The 22,591-nt window shown below is 46.1% G+C and overlaps 1 protein-coding gene across 1 annotated transcript in view; it reads left to right on the top strand.

Annotated features, from left to right (window-relative positions):
* Nucleotides 1–6,873: 6,873 nt before the first annotated feature.
* Nucleotides 6,874–22,591, top strand: part of LOC140215368 (uncharacterized) — a 66,816-nt gene continuing 51,098 nt past the window's right edge. The window contains exon 1 of the mRNA XM_072285960.1: nucleotides 6,874–7,324. Within this exon, the coding sequence (XP_072142061.1) occupies nucleotides 6,949–7,324 (376 nt within the window). The 5' untranslated portion in view covers nucleotides 6,874–6,948. The remainder of the gene's footprint in view (nucleotides 7,325–22,591) is intronic.

Raw genomic sequence — 22,591 nt, forward strand, 5'->3', positions numbered from 1 at the left:
CAGACGACATCTGTCTCTAGACTTCGGCAGTCACACGTCCTCAGATACGTGCACGGCTTCAGAGAGCGGCTACTTTGACAGCGAGCTACTTGTGTGAACAAGGTCTCAGCATATCGCCAGAAAAATGCGCCCTAGTGGCGTTTACTCGGAAACCAATGACGCCTTATGTCATCTCAATCAATGGGCGGACCATTTCCTATGTCAGAACCTACAGATTTCTTGGCGTAATTATCGACCGAGACCTCTGTTGGAGCCCACACGTGGCTTACATGAAACGACGCCTAACAGCAACCTCCCAGTTGTTTAAATACCTGACAGGAAAGACGTGCGGGATGTCAGTAGACGCAATGCTGAGACTCTACAGAGCTCTCTTTCTCGGTTTTTTAAGATACAGTCTACCTGTACTGAACAACACCTGCAAGACAAATATTTGTGTTCTGCAAGCAGCACAAGCTCAAGCACTCAGAGTTTGTCTTGGTTTACCGAGATGCACGTCTACTGAGGCAACTATTCCGATTGCTCGGGACCATCCAATGCAGACTCACATCATGGTGGAAACCCTGAGAACGCATATCAGACATTTGGCACGGGCCCCCTATCACCACCTTGCAACACTACCTTCAGACAGGCACCAAGCATCATTCTCAAAAACTATTGTCAAGTACAACGACAAACTTCCCTCGGGCTTCACCGCTGCATCTAAACCATCGATGCCCCCTTGGTGCCTTGTCAGCCCCACAGTCCATCTCAACGTGCCAGGAATCGGGAAAAAGTCTGAGCTGTCGTCGCCTGTGCTGAAACAACTGTCTCTGCTTCTTCTGCACGAGAGGTACGCAGACAGTGCACATATTTATACTGAGGGTTCCACAAACATCCAGTGTTCGTCCGGTGCTGTAGTCGTCCCAGAAAGAGGTATTACCATCAGCTTTAGGACAGACCACCCAACGACATCTACATCTGCGGAACTAGCTGCTCTTCGAGCTGCACTTTGTTTTGTCAATCGGGAACCACCTCGACAATGGTCAATTTTCAGCAACTCAAAGGCAGCCCTACAATCTGTACTATCAGCTCTGCGTCGCGGGCCATTCGAACAGCTCGTATTCGATATTAGATGCCTACTCCATACATCACATGAGAAAGGACATCACGTGACGTTTCAGTAGCTGCCAAGTCACTGCGGCGTCATCGGAAATGAAGACGCCGATAAAGCCGCTCGGACAGCTCTTGAAGACACACAGGAAGAGGCCATACCACTTTCACGGTCCGACGCAGCCAGCAGACTTCAAGTGCTTGCACGGGAGATCACGCTCTCTCTATGGTGCACACCAAGCAGCCAGACCAACCGCAGCAATCATCAACACGACCTGCCCTCCTTGATGCATCTCTGTATGCCAACCGGACTCCGCCGAAGTGAGGCCACCCTGCTTTATCGCTTATGGCTAGGGATGGCCTTTACGAAATCTTACTCGTTTCGCATTGGAATGGCAGACAACGCTCTCTGCAATGCCTGTCTTTGCGAGGAGACGCTGGAACACATTCTGTGTGACTGTCCTGAATATAATGTTCAGAGACAGTCCATGGCGTCCGTTCTAGCGCACCTTGACAATAGACCATTGTCAGTTGCAGCCATTTTCACATATCGCCGACTGAAGACATCGCAGCTGAAGGCGACGAAGGGGCTACTTCGGTTTATGAAGGATACGGGCTTGGACAAGCGGCTGTGACAGTGATGTCACGTACCGCACAAGAGTGACAGACTGTAACCAACGATGTGTGTGCCGTGTTATGTGCCCTCTATCTCTTCTCCCCATCTTTCATCCCCCCATCCCGCTCCCATGTGTAGGGTAGCAAACCGGTTAGGCAAAACTGGTTAACCTCCCTGCCTTCCTTCTCCACTTTTTCCTTCCTTCCTTTTCCATCATGCTCTTCATAAAAATAAAGTTTAGAAATTCGAACACAACTGGCAACGCGTTCGGTAAAACCTTTTAATACATAAGCTAAAATGAGCCAGAAAAACATAGTTACGCTTAATTCCCAACCCAATGGATATGCAAATTTTGACGAGAATGACATTCTGCGTGAACTTATCTCATGTGGACTCTCACTGTGGGCATGGATCTGTTCGCAGCTGGAAATCAAGAGCTGCAACGGGCAGAGTATATTCGTGTTCATTGAAGACAGTCACACTTCCTCTGTCTGTTTAAAGCCCGAATGTAAAATATGCGGAGCTAAACTAGATAGATATCATAATACAGAGTGCAATTGAGGTTGCAAATTAAGTAGCACGTGGTGTAACAACCTCGCATGCAGCGCTTCGGAGATGCTGGTTACTGTCAGTCGACAAATAGGTCACAAAATTATGGACTTTCACGTTATAGGCACTGGCATACTATCAGCGGCATACGTAGCTACTTCACGCATACACGGCCTACCGCACTGATGCGCCACTAACAGTTTTAAATCATGAAAGGAAGCACGGTGCAAAATGCAGAGTGGCAACTCCCATCTCACCATCCTTGCCCGAGGAGAAATGGCAGCGGGCAAAGAGAGAACCCAGACAGTCACAACCGAGCCGTTCACCATCAAGCCAGGGAACCTAGAGATCATTTAATAACATACAATGACATTACCAAACACTACTATTTAGAACGCAGGCAATTCCCATTGCCACATTCAAAACTGAACAGGGCTCAGGCAGTCTCACTGCGCTTATTGCAAACAGGTACATATCCCACACCGTACACCATTAGTAATATAGATCCAGAGAGGGAGATTAAGATGGACTGCAACGATTGTAATGGCATCATTGGAATCAGACATATGCTGGCGGGGTGTCCCGCGACTCTCCCCAACCTCGTTGAAGAACGGACGCAGTGGGAGATAAGGATTCAAAGCCCATTGTTTCAGGACCAACTAAGGGCCGTCCAGAGGGCCCATGATGTCGCTGAAAGGTTTGGCCTGACAGTGCCAACGTGGGCTTGGCTTAAGAAGCCGAGCCTCCGGACCTCATTACAATAAATGTTTTCACACACACACACAGAGAGAGAGAGAACGGTGAGCTGGCAAATATAAAATAAAAACAACAGAAACCGTGGGAATTCGGTACTTCAGCACAATAAACTGAACAATTCAGAGGAATTGAACAGCCCGGTGTTAAAACTTGTTAAAAAGGCATGAGGCTGACTGCTCTCTATTTCGATGAACGCTACTACTCGCGTAAAATGTTCTCGCTTTCCAATAAACGTACCATTACGGCAAATTTTGCACCAGTCATCATACAACCACATACCGGAAATCATCACAAATTGGCAGTTAGCCGTTATTTAATAAAAGCGAACAATAACTAATGTTCTTACTCGTATATTTCAATCCTCCATGAATACGAGGTGAGGGACCGCAACATATCGATTATCCATATGAAAATGCTGCTCTGGAGCTGTCAGAACACGGTGGATTCCTCTCTCGTAAACTCTCGTAATCTCGGCACAGTGCACAATGTATGGATACACCACCCGCGTTGTAATCCATGAATGTGTGTAGAAGTGAAGATGGCGATGCACACAAACTCTGACAATTAGATCGGAAGCTCTGTGATGCAATGAACGAACGTCGCTCGTGGCAGTCCGCCGTAAAATCTACACCTAACATGGCCGAGCGCGACCTTCAAAACACCACGGCCTCCTTCAGCCTCCCCAAGAAAAGTTTAGCATTCCCCGCAGGGCAGTGAGAAGACGCAGAGCGTTGTTCTACGTCACCCATGCTCCGCGCCGATCACGGGATATATCAAGGATCCCTTGTTTGGATTTTTATAGCGTGATGGAGAGTTTCCGCGCGAGTGCTCCGCGGGATGTTAACCGTGTCATTTGCGTTTCTCGTGCGTACGCGGCTTGCTCACGCTCGCACAAGACAGAACCATGGCAGGCAGTGTTGCCCTCACGCTTACATGAAGAAATGTCAAGCCTATTTTTGGTCACGTGGGGCTTGAAACGTCTTCCGCGCCCCATTTACATTCGCGTCGCGCTTAAGCTTACTTTAGCGTGAGATAAAGCGCGGAACTTTTTAGAGTGTATTTTGAAAAACTCGTCTCGGGACTGAACTGAATTTTTAGGTTCTCACAGTGCACCGTCATAAAAGAAAGTCATTTTCGTCCAGGATGCACGAAATGGCTCTGGCATAAAATTCTCCTAGAGTACCCCTAGCAGTAACGGCAAAGAGAAAAGTGCAAGCGAGCAACATGAAACAACGACTTAAACAGCTCCCACGTCGCCCGGTGAATGTTGGTGAAGCCATCATTGCGCTGTTGGTATTGCGATTTCTCTCCCGTATATGCTTGCGAATGAGCACTGCAGACAACGCGTTTACTTGGCTAACTAGTTACGAACTCAAAGTACGGCTATTTCGGCAACATCCTATTCGAGATGAAGCAATTCTCGTCATTATTTACATTCAAGCCAAGAAGTTCACGTTTGAGAAACGGTCGCATCACAATAACTGAACAACCGCATGTTTTATCCTAATTCAAGAAACACTGCACTGTAACGCCCTTATCCTCGCTAACAAAAGGGTTTGAACGCGCGAGAATAATCTTAACTTCATTCAAGGTCGAAATCATTTCCTTTGTGATTGAAGGTAGACCAGAACACCACACTCGAATCAACAAAATTCACTGTGCTTGTGGTTTTGGAGCGCCACCGAGCGGAGTGGGAAGAAGATTGTCAGGCAATATCGTGACCTCCAAGCCTTTCAATGGCCATGATAATAAAGATGATTATAAATGTGAAGATTTAGATTATGAAGCTCATTACTAAAGGCGTGACCTTTTGATCAGGGCAGCCACTAATAGTTGTCTAGTCTGCGTGAGCCAACTATGTTTTTATTGTAGCCATTGCAGTCAAACGTTCTGGCTAACACCACTTTATTTCTGAAGAAATACCTCTCCCAGTGGCGGACTCACCTCTTTTCTGCTTTTTTTTTCCCAAGTAAGACTCCAGTCCTTTATTCTTAGTCTTCACCATTGACCAGGCATAATATTATGGACATTGTTGAGAAATTCAGCCATATGGTCGAATTCGCCTCCTTGTCAGCTCTGAGAGCTGCTACGCCCTATCTGATTAGTTCAGAAACGTGAATTTGACAGTGTACTGAACAAAGCCTCCGTTAGCGCTCCCACCAGCCCAGTTCAACCCGGTCACTGAAGGTTGCGCCCCTGAGGCGTGTCGCAGGTCAGTCAAATCATACCCAGAGCCCACAATAGAACAAACTCAAATGAGCAACGCTTACGCTTTGCTGCTGCTCTCTTACTTATCGCGTCGTAATAAAGCTTCCCGCTTTCGCGGCTAGGAATAAGTGGCAGAATGCTGCCGTTTAAGGATCACTAATTTAGCTCGTTAGATTGGCGACGTTCGTGATGACTATCCTTGGACCCTTCGAACGTGTGTGCTCAGTAATAGGGCACTCTCTTTCTTTCGCGCATTAGTGAGTACGAAGAATAAATAGATCATCCTTCGAATGAATCCGCAAGTCAGGCGCCTGTTTTTCTCTACCGACACGACGGGGAAGTAATTAATGCAGCCTTGAAGCATCTGCAGTAATTGCATAACGCAATTATTGCGAGTGTGGTAGTAATTGTAGCGTGAGCTTATTGTTGTTGTCACCAGCTGGTTGTTCTCTTGAAGAACGACTAATGAGGTCTGTGTCTTGTTGCATAGTTAAAATTTGTACTCAAATTCTGGACTACTGCGCGGTATATCAAGTTACTATAGCTCTCGTTTATCATTAAATCCCAACAATGGTTTGTAAGGTCTTGCACTTGCTCTAGCGAAGACGAAATAAACAATAAATTCAATACGGCTGTCAATATCTCAGCGAAACGCGAATGCCCTTCCTGCTTCACGTACCAGAACAGTTGTTTATTTTTGCCAAGAGCCAGTATATCTTTTAGTTCTTGAAGAATGATTTTCTCCGACACGTGAGACGCAATGAAGAACTTAGGCATGTTCACTGCTTACAGTGAACGTTTATTACCTACTGCACCTAAAATTCCAAGCTCCGCCTCTACACAGGACTCTTGTCTGCAGTGTAAAGAGTCTTCTTGATAATGCTTCCGTTATCTTCAACTCACAATTAGGAAAAAAAAAGAACGAAGTTCGATTTATACAATCTCATTTAATGTGTTTCTCAGCTACGTCTAATCTTCGAATCTTTAATTTCGTGGTATTTTTTAGGAGCACCGCCGTGCAGAATGCTTCATGTTTCTGCACATCTTTGTAATCTCGCAATTCTGCCTCTCAGTAAAGTGTGCGAAAATTTTGAAAACGTTTATTAACTACAAACTATAACCACTAGGATATTACGCCAGTGCGTGCTGGTACAGATATCTTTCAACACAGTTTTTCCTCGTGCCATTGCTTCCTTTCCGTAAGTATTATCCTGTGCCACTTGATGTGTTTTCAGCTGTTTCTGAAAATTCTAACTGCTCTGAAAATTTTTTTTATTTTGTTGCCTTGTTCATTACTCGCTCCTGCTCCAACCCTGTGGCTGTCTGTAATATGTTAAAAGAAATTAAATAATTGACAAATTTAGAATGTTCTCCTCCACAAACATCGCTTTGCACAACGCCTAACAGCCGAGATTTCTTCTCAGCTGGAAATGCTTAAACAGCCTTCTTGCTGATTCTCTTGTAACAACATTTAGATGAAAAGACGATGGTTGCCACAATATTCATAGCTGAATGGCAGTTCAGGGCGTTTTCATCTCGTGCCAGTTCAGTAGCAGGTGCTAAGGTAATTTAAACGGGAAGAAGCTGGTCTTTGCATGCACTTCGAGGCAGAACGGTATCAAAGCAGGTCTTCGCTTGTTTCCAATGCAGGATCGACGCCATACTTTCCATCGACGCTAAGCCTAAGCCATCTGGAATCCGAACAAACGTCACTCCCTTGTCCCATCAACATGGTGTCGAAAGAACCCGTCTCTGTCGTCTGGTTCCACGTGGCAGACGTCAGGCTGAACTTGACCAGTGGCTTACCTCAAAGCATGGACAGTCATCGCAAACCAAAGAAAGTTTACGCTTTGGTGGCTCCCGAGCCTCCACCGACCAAAGTGCTGGGAGCAACTGTTGGACTAGTGGACGGTGCTCACTGGAAGCAACAGCCGTGGATCGGCAAGGCGTTCTTTTCACTGCTCAGTGATCCACCCGCTTTACTTCTGAATCGGCTGGATCGCTCCGACACCGGAAGTTACGTGTGCAACGTTTCGTACAACGGTGACAAGGTAACCGACGCGGGTGTGACCATAACGGAGGCTATCGTGGATCTGTTTATAGCAGGTGAGTAACTTCGTCAGTTCACTGGATTTCAAACGCGTGAATAAGCAATCTTTGTGTTTCTAAACAAAACATGTATACAATGGAGAAAAAGTAAACAGCAGCTACGTGCTCCATTTTCTTATTCGCTGCTCTCAACAATACTCTTTGGCAATAAACGTAATGACAACTCGGCCCCACGCATTCATTAGCCCTTCGGTTAAATTGCACGCCTTATATATAGATAGTATGCACGTGACGTTACATACGCTGCTGTCGTCTGTTTCCGCTACCTTCCGCCATCTTGGGGTACCTTATCAGCAGGCGCGCGCATAGGCCTAAGGTTCCCCAACATGGCGCTGCCGTAAACCGGAAGTCGCGGAGTATCGTTGAATGACGTACATGCATACTACGTATATGTTTGTATATGGTCTGGCGATTATATTCTCCCGCCACACAAAATGCGAAAGCACTTCCGCCTCATCTCCGTGACATCACCCTTTGCAGTTTGTCTATAACCAGTCTGACGTATCAAGAACGCGTCGATGTTGTTTTAAAGTCCATTAGTTTATTTGCCATTTAACAGTGCTTGTCAGTGATCTGAACTGTTCCATAGTTCGGGCTCACGCAATACCGTTGAGGGAACTTGAAAGCAGTGGCATGGATTAGGAATGGTTTAAGTATGTTAGAAATTTAAGGCGAGTCGTGACGAAGGCAGCGAGAGTAAAATTTACATTCGCGGCTTCGTCACAAAGAAAACGAAAATTCGCGATGAAGGCACAGCGGTGTGCGTTGACGAGGTTGTATCGGTACGAAGTTAAAGAAATGACGTGACCAAATAGTCAAGTGACATTGTTTTCAGGCATTTCAATGTGTACATCCTTAACTTGTGTTACAGCTAGTCGAAGTCCTACGCTTTAATCTCGCAATCGTGATTGTTTCTTATGTGTGGTGGGCTCGGATAAGCATCCCTGTGTTTTGCTGCCCATGCTTCTTCACGCCATTAGCGGAGCCTGCGTGTAGACCTCGGCGACGTCATAGTCCAACAACCATGGAATTTCGGCAATGTATGGCACGTTTGCAAACCTTATGAATTATGAAGTTTGAATTCGGTGAATTATGCCATCTATGCCAGAGTGAGTTTTCGAACACGACCACTCCCGCTCGATTAGACAGACGTGCCGCAGAGCTACGCTTGTCTGAACGGCGAGTAAGACACTAAATTTAGCTCCGATTGCGTAATGCATGGCGCCAGAACAACGCCATCTGTGCAGGCGGCACACAAATGATACAGTAATGGATTCTTTCCTCTACACAATGATATAAAATAAGGCGCGTGGGCAGTAGGGCCGCAAAGACATAAGTGATCTCAGGGTTACAAGTATTCCTTACATTTTGTTACTTGCAGTTTTTGTTAACCGAAAGGAAAAACCTTTCAACGTCGATATAGAGAAGCTGCGTCTTAATGCAATCTTTACTCGGGCACCTGTTAAGCCAGTCTTCCAAAATTTCGTTGCTAGTCGTTTTATAACTCAGAAATTCCAAATAAGTATGTTATCCCACCATTCAAAAGTAAGAGGAAGATCTGAAACGACACGTACCTGTTCGTGGTATTAGATCACGACGCGCACGTCAGTCATCAAGATATGCCATAACGTAGCCAAATAATTCTACTCATTCCCAGACACATTCCGTTTCAGTATATAGATAGTGTAGAACATTGTTACTTGAAAGTCCAGCAGGTAGAAAGCTGTGCCACCAGATGGAGGCCAGCACGTAGGTACAAAAGCACTTCGTCGTCCTCAGTGCGGCGTCCGCTAACTATGTTCGCTAATGTCACGTGACAATATTTCTAGTGCTTTACCAATGACTGTACACTTCCAGGGTCAGCAGTTCTGCAGCCTTACTTCATAGTAGCCATCGACTGCCTCCACTTACGGAAATTGATTTCGGCAATCCCTGTGCTGCCCCGCTCAAAAGAGTGTTGCTTTGGTCAAGGATTCGCGAGGTGCTTAAACATTTACATGAACATAACTACAAAATATTTTTTCCTCTGGCACGTCTTCAATTCATAGAAAGCTTTAGCGTACTGCTACTGGCTCCTCAATAACCACTGCTGTCTCCGACAGCTTTGTGCCTGCGAAAAGCGAGCCAGGTGCATCAGTGATGTGGCTCCAGCGGCGCCAGGTAGCCGAAGCGGAATCCGTTTACTAAAGCTTCCTAATGTAAAAAGTGTTGCTCTTTGTATAAGTCTATCGAAAACCAAGGTATGGACAAGGTTTTTTTCTCGTTTTTTCTTCGTTTTGGTCCTGTTCCGCATACTGAGTCCACGCGTCACAGCCAGCCAAGAAATCTACGTTCATAATTAATACCGTTTCACGCACTATGCACACACATTGGCTCGTGAGCTTCAGTGAATTTGGAAGGCTCCTTATTAACAGTGACTTCCTGCGATTTTTCAACACTAATTTCCAGCTTGAAACTGGGTTATCTGTGCCTTTAATCCCCATTACAATTTCATCGGCTTGGCAGGATTTTAAACGCGCGATGCTCGGAAGATGGTCTCGTTGCCACGAATGCTCCAGTCACCGAGTCACCGTGATCCGCGAACCCATGTCACCTAGGCAGGATGGCAGTAGATCCCTCGATGCGGTAATCGCCTTAACATTTCCTCGACAAATGTTCTAAACAAATTAAACTGATAATTAAGATATATTTTAAAATAGTACACTTATAATTTATCATCAGGTCACTACAGACCTGTAATATACGCGGCATTTCTTCTCGTTTGTCTATGCAAACTACGTTCTTAATTTTATTTAACATTTGCGTGCTTTTTTACGTCTGTTATTGCATATCTTAATACGGACAAGCATTTCCGCTCTATTAAAGTTATTTGAAGCTAATAATTACGAAAGCCTTCATTAAGTAGGCGCGAACTATTTAACGATCGCGGTTAAACATCTGGTGACGAGGCATATATTGAATATACTTCGTTGAAATACTAGCAATTAATCATCTCCAACGTTTCATAAGCCGCGAGCATGTGAGTTTGCTGACTCATATTTCTTTACTTTCGGAGCAGCTAGCACAAGAATACTTAAAACCACGTACACCGCGAAGGACGAGGACTAAGAGAGACGACACACACTACGCGTCCCTCTTGCTCCCCGTCCTTCCCAGTGTACAATCGTGAGCAATGTGAGCAACACGCGAACACGTTGCAAATAGCTTCGACACCAACTTAGAGCGATACACGGCTGGCGCTGTCGAAAACTGACGGAAAACGCGAATTAGAATAGACATTAGAATAGCCAGCTGTTCCACCCTGTAAAGGTGGTTGACCAGTGACGCTGCTATGGCGGTATAAATTATGCTGGTATAGCTTTGTTTTATGTAACTTTACATGTAATTACTTACACGCCATTTATGCGAAACGCAAAGCAATACACAATCATTTGTTATCTTGTCTCTTTTCTCTTTATTTTATCTTCATGTAGTCCACTTGAGGTTTTTCACTCAGCAAAAACTCAGTGAATATACTTGTTAAGAAATTCTGCATTTCGTTTGTCTTCTTTAATTAGGTTACCATCATTTGTGATGGCCGGGATGCCAGTGTCATCCTACATGTTGCTCTTGATATACCGCCAGACCTCTTTCGGATTCGTTTTTAGTTTACCTGCTATGGACTGTAGATATTAATTCTTCTCAATCTTCAATTCGCTTTTAAGTTTTGTGCTGATATTTCTTAGCTTTGTGTACAAGCTTGGGTTTTTTTGTTTTGCAATATATTTTGTAAGTTCTGGATTTTTTCTGAATTGATGAACGTAAATCCTTATTAATCCAAGGTCCAAGGTTTATCTTTGCGGCGCTTAGTCGAAACCACTTTATATGGAACAAAATCAGAGGTCAATGAAAGCAATTTATCCCTGAATATGACCCACAGACTGTCGATGCTACTAAATGAACTGCAAATATAGGCAGGAAATCATTTAACTCATTAGAAATAGCCTCATAATTACCCCTTTCTTAAAAAAATATCTTTCTCGGCCGCATTTTGGTAAATTCTATTTTTTTTTGCAACGAATAATGCCTGCAACTACTTTATGATCACTAATCCCTGGTACTGGTGCAATGAAGTCTACGATATCTTTCTGGTTACTAAAGAGCAAATCTAACACATTTCCGTCTGTACATCCAAAACGAGTAGGAAAATCAACGACATGGAAGAGCCCATAAGTCATTATTAGCTCGCAAAATGCAGACTGAAGCAATGACCTATTATTCTGTTCAGGACATAGGTCACGCCATTCAAAATCTGGCATGTTAAAATCACCAAGAATTAGCGTTTAAGATGACTGGGCTGAGAGTGACCTTGAAAGGCTGACAAATGGTTCAACAGTGTTCAAATTAGGTGGTCTGTAGAAAGAACCGACAATAACAGTGTTTCCATCTGAAAAGCATAGCCTGCACGATACAGATTCTGACATAACGTCAGCTGCAAGTAATGGTGCACTTTCAATTGTGTCTCGAACTAGAACAAACACCCCACCTCCCCGTGCGTTTCGGTCCTTTCTACGTGCAACATAGCTTGATGGAAATACCTTAGAATCCGCAATGTGAGGGTCTAGCCAGTATTCGGTGGCGATAACAATGTCAGGCTCTGATATCGATAAAAGACGTGCAAAATCATTAGCGTTATTCTTTAGGCTTCGGCAGTTTACGGCAATAAAAGAAAGTTGTTCGGGTCTATTTCTAGTAAATCGGGAAGAAGGCTGTGTTGTTTGCTATTGGGTACATTCTGGAACAGAACCACTAGAGCCGTGAAAAATATGTTTTTCCACCCATCACCAGCTTGTTATACCTGAGCGTGTACTTCTTTTTTTGTTCCCGTGCATATGCGAGCAGAGAATTTCTTGCCTGACGAACATGTTTAGAATAATCTTCGCTTATTGAAAAGTTAGTTCCCTTAAGCTTAGAGGCAGCGGTCAAGACCCTTTGCTTATCTTTGAAAGCAGTGAACTTCACAATTACAGGCCTTTTTTGTTAACTGCGTGTCTGCCAATTCTGCGCACCCTCTCTATAGAGGAGGGGTTAATTTCTATTTCCAGATTTTCCGTACAAAGCAAAATCACCTTGGACTCGGACTCGTTCCATGTATCTTTTTTGGTGTCACCCAAACAAAAAAAAAGTTAATTATTTCTACGCGACCTGTTTTCAATATCGTCTTGTTTTGCAAAAATGTTGCGCACGGTATCAGCCAGATCAGTGTTGTGTGCCCACAAACCTTTCTTTCCATTGCGCTCGGTCAGACATGCGCACATGCATACACATATGCGTACGCACATGCGCACTCACACACGCGGGTACCCAATGATGTCTTTCCGTTTTCCCCCGTCAGTTTAGCTCAGCTTAGTATAAGGCATCTTCCTGCTGAGAAGTATTTGTCAGTAGCACGGTGCTTCGAGTCAGGAGGACTAACGGGTTTATGTCTCTAAAGACGTATCAACTGGCCTCTATTCTTTCTCCCCTTCATCTGGCAAGGTACACACATATTGGCATACGCGCGCACACACACAAATGCGCACAGACATGCGCACGTAGGTACACATATATGCACGTGCCCGCACGTACATACGCATCTATGAACGCACATGCGGACGCACACACGCACATGCGCACATACATAAGCACATGCGCACATGCATATGTATATGCGTACGCACATGCGCACTCACACATGCGGGTACCCAATGATGTCTTTCCGTTTTCCCCCGTTTGTTTAGCTCAGCTTGGCATGAGGCTTATTCCTGCTGAGAGGCATTTGTGAGTGCCGCGGTGCTTCGAGTTAGGGTAACTAACGGGCTTTTGTCTCTCAAAAATTGTCGACTGGGAAAAACAGGCCTATATTCTCTCTCCCCTTGGTCTAGCAAAGTACACGCGCACATGCGCACATACATGCGCATCTAGCAGGGGGCGTAGCCAGGAGGGGGATTTATGGGGCATCAGTCCCCCCCGGAATTTTTTTCGTGCTGTACATGCACCGCCGTGCGAAGCGACCACCGGCAGTAGTGTAGCCAGAAATTTCGTTCGGGGGGGGGGCTCACGTTCCAGCTTGGCCTCCTCCTTAAGAGGAAGCTTTATCGAATGCTCCTATGTACATAGATGCAGAAGGTTAGTTAGTTGTTATCGGCAACCACTGCAGAAAATTTGATGAGGTTTGTTGCATTTAAAAGAAAAACTTAAATTCTACTGTCTTCTGGTTTCGAATTTTTCATTTAGGTCGTCAATTTTTTATTGAAAATTGGCACAAATCTCAAATTTTCAGAAAACAAAACTATCATGTTTAAAACTCACCAATGAAAAAGAATATCACAATTCTGTGAATCGCATATAATAGTACATCTACAGCGGACAAAATTGATATGTTACAAATGAATCTCAAACAATTTATCATTATCGAAATACGGCTTTTGCTGAACCCTTGTGCACCACGGAACTAATTCACGTAAGATACAAATTGACATACCGAATTTGTCCGCTTTCACTATTTAATAGATGCCGTTTGAAGAACCGTGATATCTGTTTTTGATGAAAAGCTTTTAGTTTGTAAACGTAGTGTTTCTATTTTTTCCGCACTTTCAAATTTTTCAAAATATTTTAAACAAAATTCAGGCCCTAAATCGGACTTTCGCTTCCAACAGATACTAGAAGTTAACTTTCTCAAATTCAACAAATTCCATTAAAAGTGATCCAGGGGTTATCTCAGAAAAGCGTTTCTGCGTTTTACATTTGAATAGGCCGCGTCGGAGTTGGGCCCGAGCAAAAGCTTCCTCTTAAACAATTTGTCGAGAGATCAAATACATGAATAATAACTGCATTGCTATCGCCAAAGATGCTGCAAACGAATTCTTGAACGCTACGCACTGTCAAAACAAGTAATATATGTATTTTTTAATAAAAAGATATACTCGTATGTGCCAGAAATTGTGCTCAAAATAACTGATATCAATGCTTCCATGTTTTCGTCTATTTAATAAGTAAAGAAAATATCACACGATCCTTAAAACTATATCAGTTCGAAACCAGCAAAGCAGTGCTTGCCACTGATGTGAAAAATGTAAAGGCCATGAAATGAACAAGTTGAGGACAAATATGTTAACGAAACTTTGTCATTCAACAACTTTGTTTACATTTTTGTACATATACAACGGCCAGTGAAAAATCTCAATGAAGCTGTCATTTATTCCAATGTATTACGCAGGAGCAGCTGTCACCGGTCGTCTATCGTGAGTAATTGCACCGAAATTATTGTCCCAACAGAGAGCACCTATATAAAGCCATTCTGCAATATATTCGAGGGCGAGTCAAATGAAAGTGAGCTAAGGCAAATATATGACAAACGGGGTACTTAATTTAAATGTAGTCTCCATGAGCATTTAGACATTTATCCCATTGGCCAACGAGTCGGGTGATTCCCGTCTCATAAAACTCCTTAGGTTGCTGCTTCAACAAATCCGCAACTGACTCTTTCACGTCATCGCCCGACACAAATCTGTTTTCCTTTAGCGGTTTTTTCATTTGCCCCAAAATGTGGAAGTCGCAAGGCGACAGGTCTTAGCTGTATGGCAGATGTTGCAGCGTTTCCCACTTGAACTTTGCCAGTTTTGTATTAACCACATCAGCGACGTGGGGACGGGCATTCTGGAAAAATTAAAAATTAAATTATGGGGTTTTACGCGTCAAAACCGCTTTCTGATTATGAGGCACGCCGTAGTGGAGGACTCCGGAAATTTCGACCACCCGGGGTTCTTTCACGTGCACTTAAATCTAAGTACACGGGTGTTTTCGCATTTCGCCCCCATCGAAATGCGCCCGCCGTGGCCGGGATTTGATTCCGCGACCTCGTGCTCAGCAGTCCAATACCATAGCCAGGTCCTGGAACAAGATGACCCCATTCGTCAATTTTCCACGTCGTTTGTTCTTGATTGCGACACGCAGCCGATCCGGCGTTTCACAATATCGTAAACGAATGATAGTTTCTCCGGGTTTAGAAAATTCTATCAGTAATGGCCCCTGACGATCGAAAAAAAATAGTCAACAACACCTTTCCGGCGGGAATGACGGCCTTTGCTTTCTTTGGGGGCGGTGAATTCGAATGTTTCCCCTGTAAGCTTTGCCGTCGTGTTTCAGGCTCGTAGTAGTCGCACCATGGTTCGTCGCCGATCACAATTGCAGACAAGAAGTCGTCACCTTCATTGTGATACCGGATCAGATGAGTCAAGGAAGCGCAGAACCTTCTTCTGGCGGTGGTCCAAAATCTTGGGCATCCATTGCGCACACAAGAGCCGATGACCGAGATGTTCATGAATTGTGGTGTGAACCGAACCGCGACTGATGTTCACACGCTCTGCCAGTTCATCGATGTTTATCCTCCGTTCTTGTCTCATCCGCTCACCAGCTTTTGCACTTGTGTTGGGGCTGATTGCAGGATGGCTTTGGCCCGGTCTTGGATCGTCCTTGCAACTTTCACGTTCTTTTTCAACCGTTTGCGCCAAGGCTTCAGAGTGGCAATGAAATACAATGTTCAACTTACACGGCAGCCATACGGCGAATAATTTCCTTTTTGGGAAACACCTTCAGCTGTCAAAACATTCACGGCACCCCGCTGCTCAACTTCTGAAGTGTCCATTACGTCCAACCATGTTCAATCCAGTGTATGAGAGCATTAAAGAACATTTACCGTCATATCCGCGCGTCGCTTTAGTAAATGAAAGATGCCTGTGTGCTACGCGCATGCCTCGCAGACAATGAAACGAACCATTATTGCGCGGGGTGGGTAGGCTCACTTTCATTTAACTCGCCCTCGTTCATTAGAAATGCGAAGATACAATGGAATATACAAATGTTTCATAAGGGGCGAAAAAGTGTCACTGGAAACAATGTTCACTGCACGTATACACAAAACCTCGCAACGAGATACTTAAATATACGTATAAATCTCCAATAAATCCACGTATCTAAGAAAAAGTCACTGTATATAATGCGTCAAACAAGGCAAATAAACATGTAGCGCAATCACAGATTCAGAGAATCCTGGGGGATTCCCGCCCAATTCCATCCACTCCATCCGATGTATCGCGTGCGACGGAAGGCGGCACGCTTGCTTCCCGCTTTTCTCCTTTGCGCACACAAGACTGAGCCACCATAGTCGGCTCACCCATTCTATCCGCCCCCCTCTTACGCTTTTAATCGCACATACAGCATGCGGCGCGCGGTCACGGCGTTATTGCCCTGAGGCTTCATACGAAACATGAGGGCGATGGCGACAGCAGGAGTGCGCCTGGAGTATTCATATAATTGCTATCACAATAATATAACAATAGCATCCGGCAACCGAAGCGTGCCGTGGCCGATTACTTTCCGCAAAAGAAGTAATAAACTGTCACCATGCGACAATTCGCTGTGCTGCAACAATGATATTTTTGTTTTTGTGGGGCGGGGGCACCGAAATTAAAAAAAACCAAGGAAAGTATGTTGGCCGCAATTGAATGCCTACTTTGCGTACCTAATGTGGCTACCGAATGAATATCGAAGAAAACGTGAGACGCTTGGTCCACCGAGAACCATACGCATAGTGCACGGTATTTTACACCGGCGAGACAAGACTGTCCGGAGACGTTGCGCTTAAGCGAACACGGTGTAATCCGTGAAGTCTTCACAGTGATGGCGGTGAGCGACCATTGTTTATTTTTCTCGTCTGCTAGCCAGAAGGCGTCCAAAACTCTGGCAGGCGAAAATTCATTCGGCCAGAAAAAACCACATGCGCACCAAAGTACGCCGTGCGGTGGTTTCGGGGCAACACAAGAAAAACGCATGCTCTCTGGCTGGCTCTGGCTGGCTCTGGCAGCCCGCGGGTAGGGTAGCGAGAATAAAAAAATTTAAAAGGCTCAATGTGTCCTCACAAATAAAAGTCAAAGTAGAAAAAATAAATAAGAACGTAGTTACCCTGGCTGGCTTTAGTGTCTTGACATGGATGCTTTGGCGTAGGTGAAAAATATGCTGCTATTTTTTATGCGGCATGACGGCACAAATGAACCACCACAACGCTTCGTCTCATCGTATCTCGCTGCGTGTTCCGTCAACTTGTCTGATAGGGTGTTGATTTGACTTGTCTCGTTGTATGTACTGATATAAGACGTTAGAAAAGTTATAACGTTTGGCGTTAAAGGTTCACAACAACATTAAGCCCACAAAGTTCTAGAATTAAAGATCTAAAGCACGACTTTGTAAATATCAATGCACCTTGCGCATCCAAAGTTTCTTAGGACTTTATACCCATAAAGTGTCAGAATTAAAATCCAAGCGCTCCCGATTCCGCGGCCTCAGCGAGATGCCGCGACGAGCCCACCCGCCACGCCTTCGGAACGTTGTGCTCGGATGGAGCTCCTTGCGTTACGATATGTGACTCCCGGTGCATGGGCGTTGCCGCGAAATCCAGCCCGATTTCGCAATGTTCGCGCTAAAATGTTTTTTAGAGCGTGAAAAGGACATTCTAGACAAAATCGAGCATGATTTCCGGCGCCGGGGGTTGTTTTGGCCGGCGGCGCATGGACAGCACGAAAAAAATTTGGGGAGGGGGGCTGAAGCCCCATAAGCCCTCCCCCCCCCCCCCCCCTGGCTACGCCCCTGACCATCGGCGCCGGAACTCATTCTGGATTTTGTCTAGAATATCTTTTTCTCGCTAAAAAAGGCATTTCATCGCGAACATTGCGAACGCAGACTGGATTTCGTAGCAACGCCCATGTACCCGGAGTCACATAACGCAAGCAGCCCCATCCGAGCACAACTTCAAGGACGTTTTGATGGCGAATTAGTTCGCCGCGGCATCTTGCGCAGGCCGCGGAATACGGAGCACATGAATGTCATTTCTGAAACTTTATGGGTATAAATCTCATAAACGTTATATGTGAAAGGTGCATTGACATTTCCAAAGTTGTGCTTTAGATTTTCAATTACGGAACTTTGTGGGTTGAATACCCGGTTACACGGGCACTTGCAACGGCCGTTAACACAAACGGCAGTTGAACGCCGTAACGGCCCTGGGAACGGAACGGTGGTGGCTGCGCTCACACGGCACTTTCTATGTTCAGTCGGTTCACTTCCGTTTCGATGATTTATCACGCGACTCTTGAACTTTTTACCTCGCCATCTCGAAAAAGTTTTGTCTCTGGATCCAATCCCATCCATCGCGTTGCAATATGGCTGCGTTTGTAGTGGTTTCAACGTGGTGAAGCGTCCCGTTTCACGTTCCATCGCTTGTACTAACCGCAGCACCACAGTGCATTTCCTTTTTTTCTTTCGTACCGCGAGTGACCGTCTGCGCTATTCAGCAGGTGCAGTGTTCAACGTGGTGCAACTTTGCGACGCGCACCCGAGAACTGCCGCGGAATGGCGCTTAGCCGGCCGCTTTATGAATGCGACGGTGACCGTCCACCCGATTTGCTTCTCCTGGTTCCGCATTACGAGGCCTTGTTGTCTGCGAAAAGGGCTCAACTGCAAGCTGTGCGCATTGAGAAAGCGTTAATGAAGAAGAAGCGGAAGGCGGCCGAGAGGGGATGTCGCAACCTCGCTGCACTCGCTGTGATGATGTCTGCCAGGCAAAGGAGTGTGTGGACGCTTTCCAGACCACCGTCTTGGTACGACACCACCGTGCCGAAGTTGTCGGATCAAGATTGCAAGGCCGACTTTCGCGTGACTAGTTCCCCATTTGCCTACATCGTGAGCTCGTGTCCCTCACTAGCATGGGAGGATACGAACATGCGAGCTTGCATAACCCTACACCAGCGCGTCGCCCTCTCGCTGTACGGACTGGTTGAACAGAACTGGTTGAACAGCGCCGTCATACTTGCGTACACGGGCGCATTGTGTTTCGGAGCTCGCAGTTCGGAAAGGTGATCCTGCCACAAGTTGATAAGTAATCGAGTCAGTGACGCTGTCCAGGCAAATCGTTTTTGCGCCGGCGCGCTCGCTTGCAGTGAGGACACGTTGCTGCTGGGTGCTGCCATCTTGCCTATTTCACGACAAAACGGATGGAAACGGCGGCGGAAGGAAGACCGGTGAGTTCCGTTGGCGTCCATCGCCGTTTGATTTCCAACGGCGCTCGCGCTGCCGTGTAACTCCGCCTAACGGCCGTTAGAGGGCCCGTGTAACAGGGGTATAATGCTGTATAAATATTGACGCCAAAGGTGCATTGAATTTTCTAAAGCCTTACATCGGAACACACAACGAGACAAGCGAAATCAACACACTATCATACAAGTTGACAAAGCACGCAGATAGGTCCGATGAGACGAAGCGTTGTGATGGTTCATTTGTGCCGTCATGTCAGATAAAATATATCAACATTTTTTGTTTCACCTACGCCAAGGCATCCATGTCGCGACACTAAAGTCAGCCAAGGTAACTACGTTCTTTTTTATTTTTTCTACTTTGACTTTTGTTCGCGAGGACCGTTGAGCCACTTCAATTTTTGTTTTGTTCTCGCTACCCTACCCGCTGGCTGCCAGAGCTAGCCAGACCGCAGACGTTTTTCTCGTGTGACCCCGACCACCGCGCGGCGCACTTCGGTGCTGGTTCGGTTTGCTCTGGCCGAGTGGATTTTGACCTGGGAGAGTTTTGGACGCTTTCAGGCTAGCACACGAGAAAAAGAAACAATGCTCGCTCGCCGCCATCACTGTGGTGATTCGACGGATTGCACCGAATTCCCTTGAGCGCAGCCTCTCCGCAACGTCTTGTCTCGCCGGTGTAGGATACCGAGTAGTATGCGCATGGTTCTCGGTGGACCAAGCGTCTCACGTTTCGGTAGCCACATTAGGTGCCCAAAGTAGGCATTCGATTGTAGCCAACATACTTTCCTTTGAGTTTTTGTTTTCATTTCGGTGCCCCGCCCCACAAATGAAAAAAAAACGACCGTGGCTTAGCTTTGTTCAGCCTCGTTATTGCGAAGCAATAGTGTGTTATTCTCGGATCAGCTGGTAGTATGGCTGGTGGTAGTCTTGGGTTATGCTAGTGTTACGGCTTACAGTGAATCATCTAAGCACCAGCACGTTCAGGTGCATCTCGGACTTGAGCACGCCGTTGGCGAACGCCCGTATCGAGCTGAAGGACGAGAGGTCCAAGTAGCGCATGACGACGTTCTCGATGCTCGACACCCGCCGAACGTCGGCGGCTGCGAGGAGGCCGCTGCTGATGTCGCGACACGCGAGGATGACTCGGGCGCCGCGCCGCGCCCCTGGTGAGAGGAGCGGGAGTTAGGCCGCCGTTGGTAGCTACCGCCTCGCCTCGCGACGGCGTGAGATGGGGCCCCGTTTTTACACAGCTAGTGTGACGTCACTCTAGGTCACGTGGTGTGACGTCACGCAGCGAGGTCACGCTAAAGGTCAATGGTGCCTACCACCGCCTCGCCACGGAACGGGCTGAAGTGCGACCTAAAGTAGTATTGCTTCGCAATAATACATTGTTACATTGATGCGGCACAGTGAATTGTCGCATAGTGAAAGTTCGATTTTGTTACTTCTTTTGCGGAAAGTAATGGGCCACGGGACGCATCAGTTGCTGGATGCTCGTACTATATAATTGCAAAAGCAATTATATGGACACTCCAGGCGCATTCCTGCCGTCGCCCTCATGCTTCGTATATGCTCCAAGGGCGATAACATCGTGACCGAGCGCCGCATGTTGTATATGCGAGTGAAAGCGTGGGGAGGGGGGTTGAATGGGTGAGCCGACGATAGTGGCTCAGTATTGCCTGCGCGAAGGAGAAAAACGGGGAGCAAGTGCACCGCCTTCCGTCACGAGTGATACATCGGAGGCAGTGGATGGAATGGGGGCGAGATATAGGATTCTGTGAATCTGTGATTGCGCAACATGTTTATTTGCCTTGTTTGACTAATTATATACAGCGACTTTTTCTTGGATACGTAGATTTATTGGAAATGTCTACGTATATTCAAATGTATTGTTGCGAGGTTTTGTGTATACGTGCAGGGAACGTTTTTTCCAGTGACACTTTTTTGCCTTTTATCAAGCTGTATATCCCGTTGTATCTTCGCATTTCTAATGTACGAGGGCGAGTCAACTGAAACAAAGCCTACCCTCCCCGCGCAATCATGGTTCGGTTCATTACCTACGATGCATGCGTGCAGCACAGATGCATCTCTCATTTACAAAAGTGACACGCAGGTCTGACGATAAAGGTTCTTTAATGCTCCCATACACTTGGATGTGCAGGTGCAGCGGTGGCGTAGAGGTAGAGCATCCGCCTCGCGTGCAAGAGGACCGTGGTTCAAATACCGGTGCCGCGCAATTTTCCACAGGATTAAAAAAAAGGATCCGCGTGTTGATAAAATTGCAGACAGGCCTGGAGTGCGGCCTGATCCCGGTGACCAGAACCGGCAACGCACTCCCTCAACAGAGCAGGATTGGCCACTCTGGTGCAGCACTCGGCCACAACCTCCTATATGAATACAACAATGAAACTCCGGCCCTCCGTTCCCAGCAGCTGCGAAGCAACTGACCACGGTGGCGGTCAGACCTGTGACGCAGCAGAGGGTGCTAAGAATCCCTGGATCCGGACAGGCCGCTATTGGAATCTGAACCTGGCAACGTTTAACGCTAGTACGTTATCTAGTGCGGCGAGTCCTTCTGGATTCTGGATCTAGCTACAGAACAGGTATTCGGCTTTAACTGAGGAAGAGGACCTTAGTGTTGAAGCAATGAACGACAATCTTATGGGCATCATTAAGGAGTGTGCAATAGAAGTCGGTGGTAACTCCGTTAGACAGGATACCAGTAAGCTATCGCAAGAGACCAAGCATCTCATCAAGAAACGCCATTGTATGAAAGCCTCTAACCCTACAACTAGAATAGGACTGGCAGAATTTTCGAAGTTAATCAACAAGCGTAAGACAGCTGACGCAAGGAAGTATAATATGGATAGAATTGAACATGCTCTCAGGAACGGAGGAAGCCTAAAAGCAGTGAAGCAACTAGGAATAGGCAAGAATCAGAAGTGTGCGTTAAGAGACAAAGCCGGCGATATCATTACTAATTTGGATGACATAGTTCAAGTGGCTGAGGAGTTCTATAGAGATTTATACAGTACCAGTGGCACTCACGACGATAATGGAAGAGAGAAAAGTCTAGAGGAATTTGAAATCCCACAAGTAACGCCGGAAGAAGTAAAGAAACCTTCGGGAGCTACGCAAAGGGCGAAGGCATCTGGGGGGG

This window comes from Dermacentor andersoni, chromosome 1, assembly GCF_023375885.2.
Source record: "Dermacentor andersoni chromosome 1, qqDerAnde1_hic_scaffold, whole genome shotgun sequence".
NCBI lineage: Eukaryota > Metazoa > Arthropoda > Arachnida > Ixodida > Ixodidae > Dermacentor > Dermacentor andersoni.